The 249-nt window shown below is 63.5% G+C and overlaps 1 protein-coding gene across 1 annotated transcript in view; it reads right to left on the bottom strand.

The window, feature by feature from the left end:
• LOC119588118 overlaps positions 1 to 249 on the bottom strand; it is a gene marked incomplete in the record, with an annotated part of 60132 nt that overhangs the window by 22000 nt on the left and 37883 nt on the right. The window contains 1 exon segment of the mRNA XM_037936826.1: positions 52 to 245. Within this exon segment, the coding sequence (XP_037792754.1) occupies positions 52 to 245 (194 nt within the window).

Here is a 249-nt window from a genome sequence, read left to right as displayed (position 1 = left end):
GCCAACCAACCAACAACCAAAAACCCCGAACTCGAAGCTGGTTCAGCGTACCCTAAACTTATTCTCATGCGACTTGCAGTGGTCGGCGAACGGGCCTCCGCTCTCGATGATCTTGAGCTTGGCCGCCGACAGGGAGCGTCGAGAGCCAGGCATCCCGAAGGCCGTCGGGGGCATGGCCGATCCTGCCGAGGGGGGGCGGGACGTGCAGCCGCCGTCGGAGGATTGCTTCTCGCTGCACCCTGATGAGCC

The sequence above is a fragment of the Penaeus monodon genome, chromosome 23 (genome assembly GCF_015228065.2).
Source record: "Penaeus monodon isolate SGIC_2016 chromosome 23, NSTDA_Pmon_1, whole genome shotgun sequence".
NCBI lineage: Eukaryota > Metazoa > Arthropoda > Malacostraca > Decapoda > Penaeidae > Penaeus > Penaeus monodon.
This window is presented reverse-complemented; position numbering and strand designations above follow the sequence as displayed.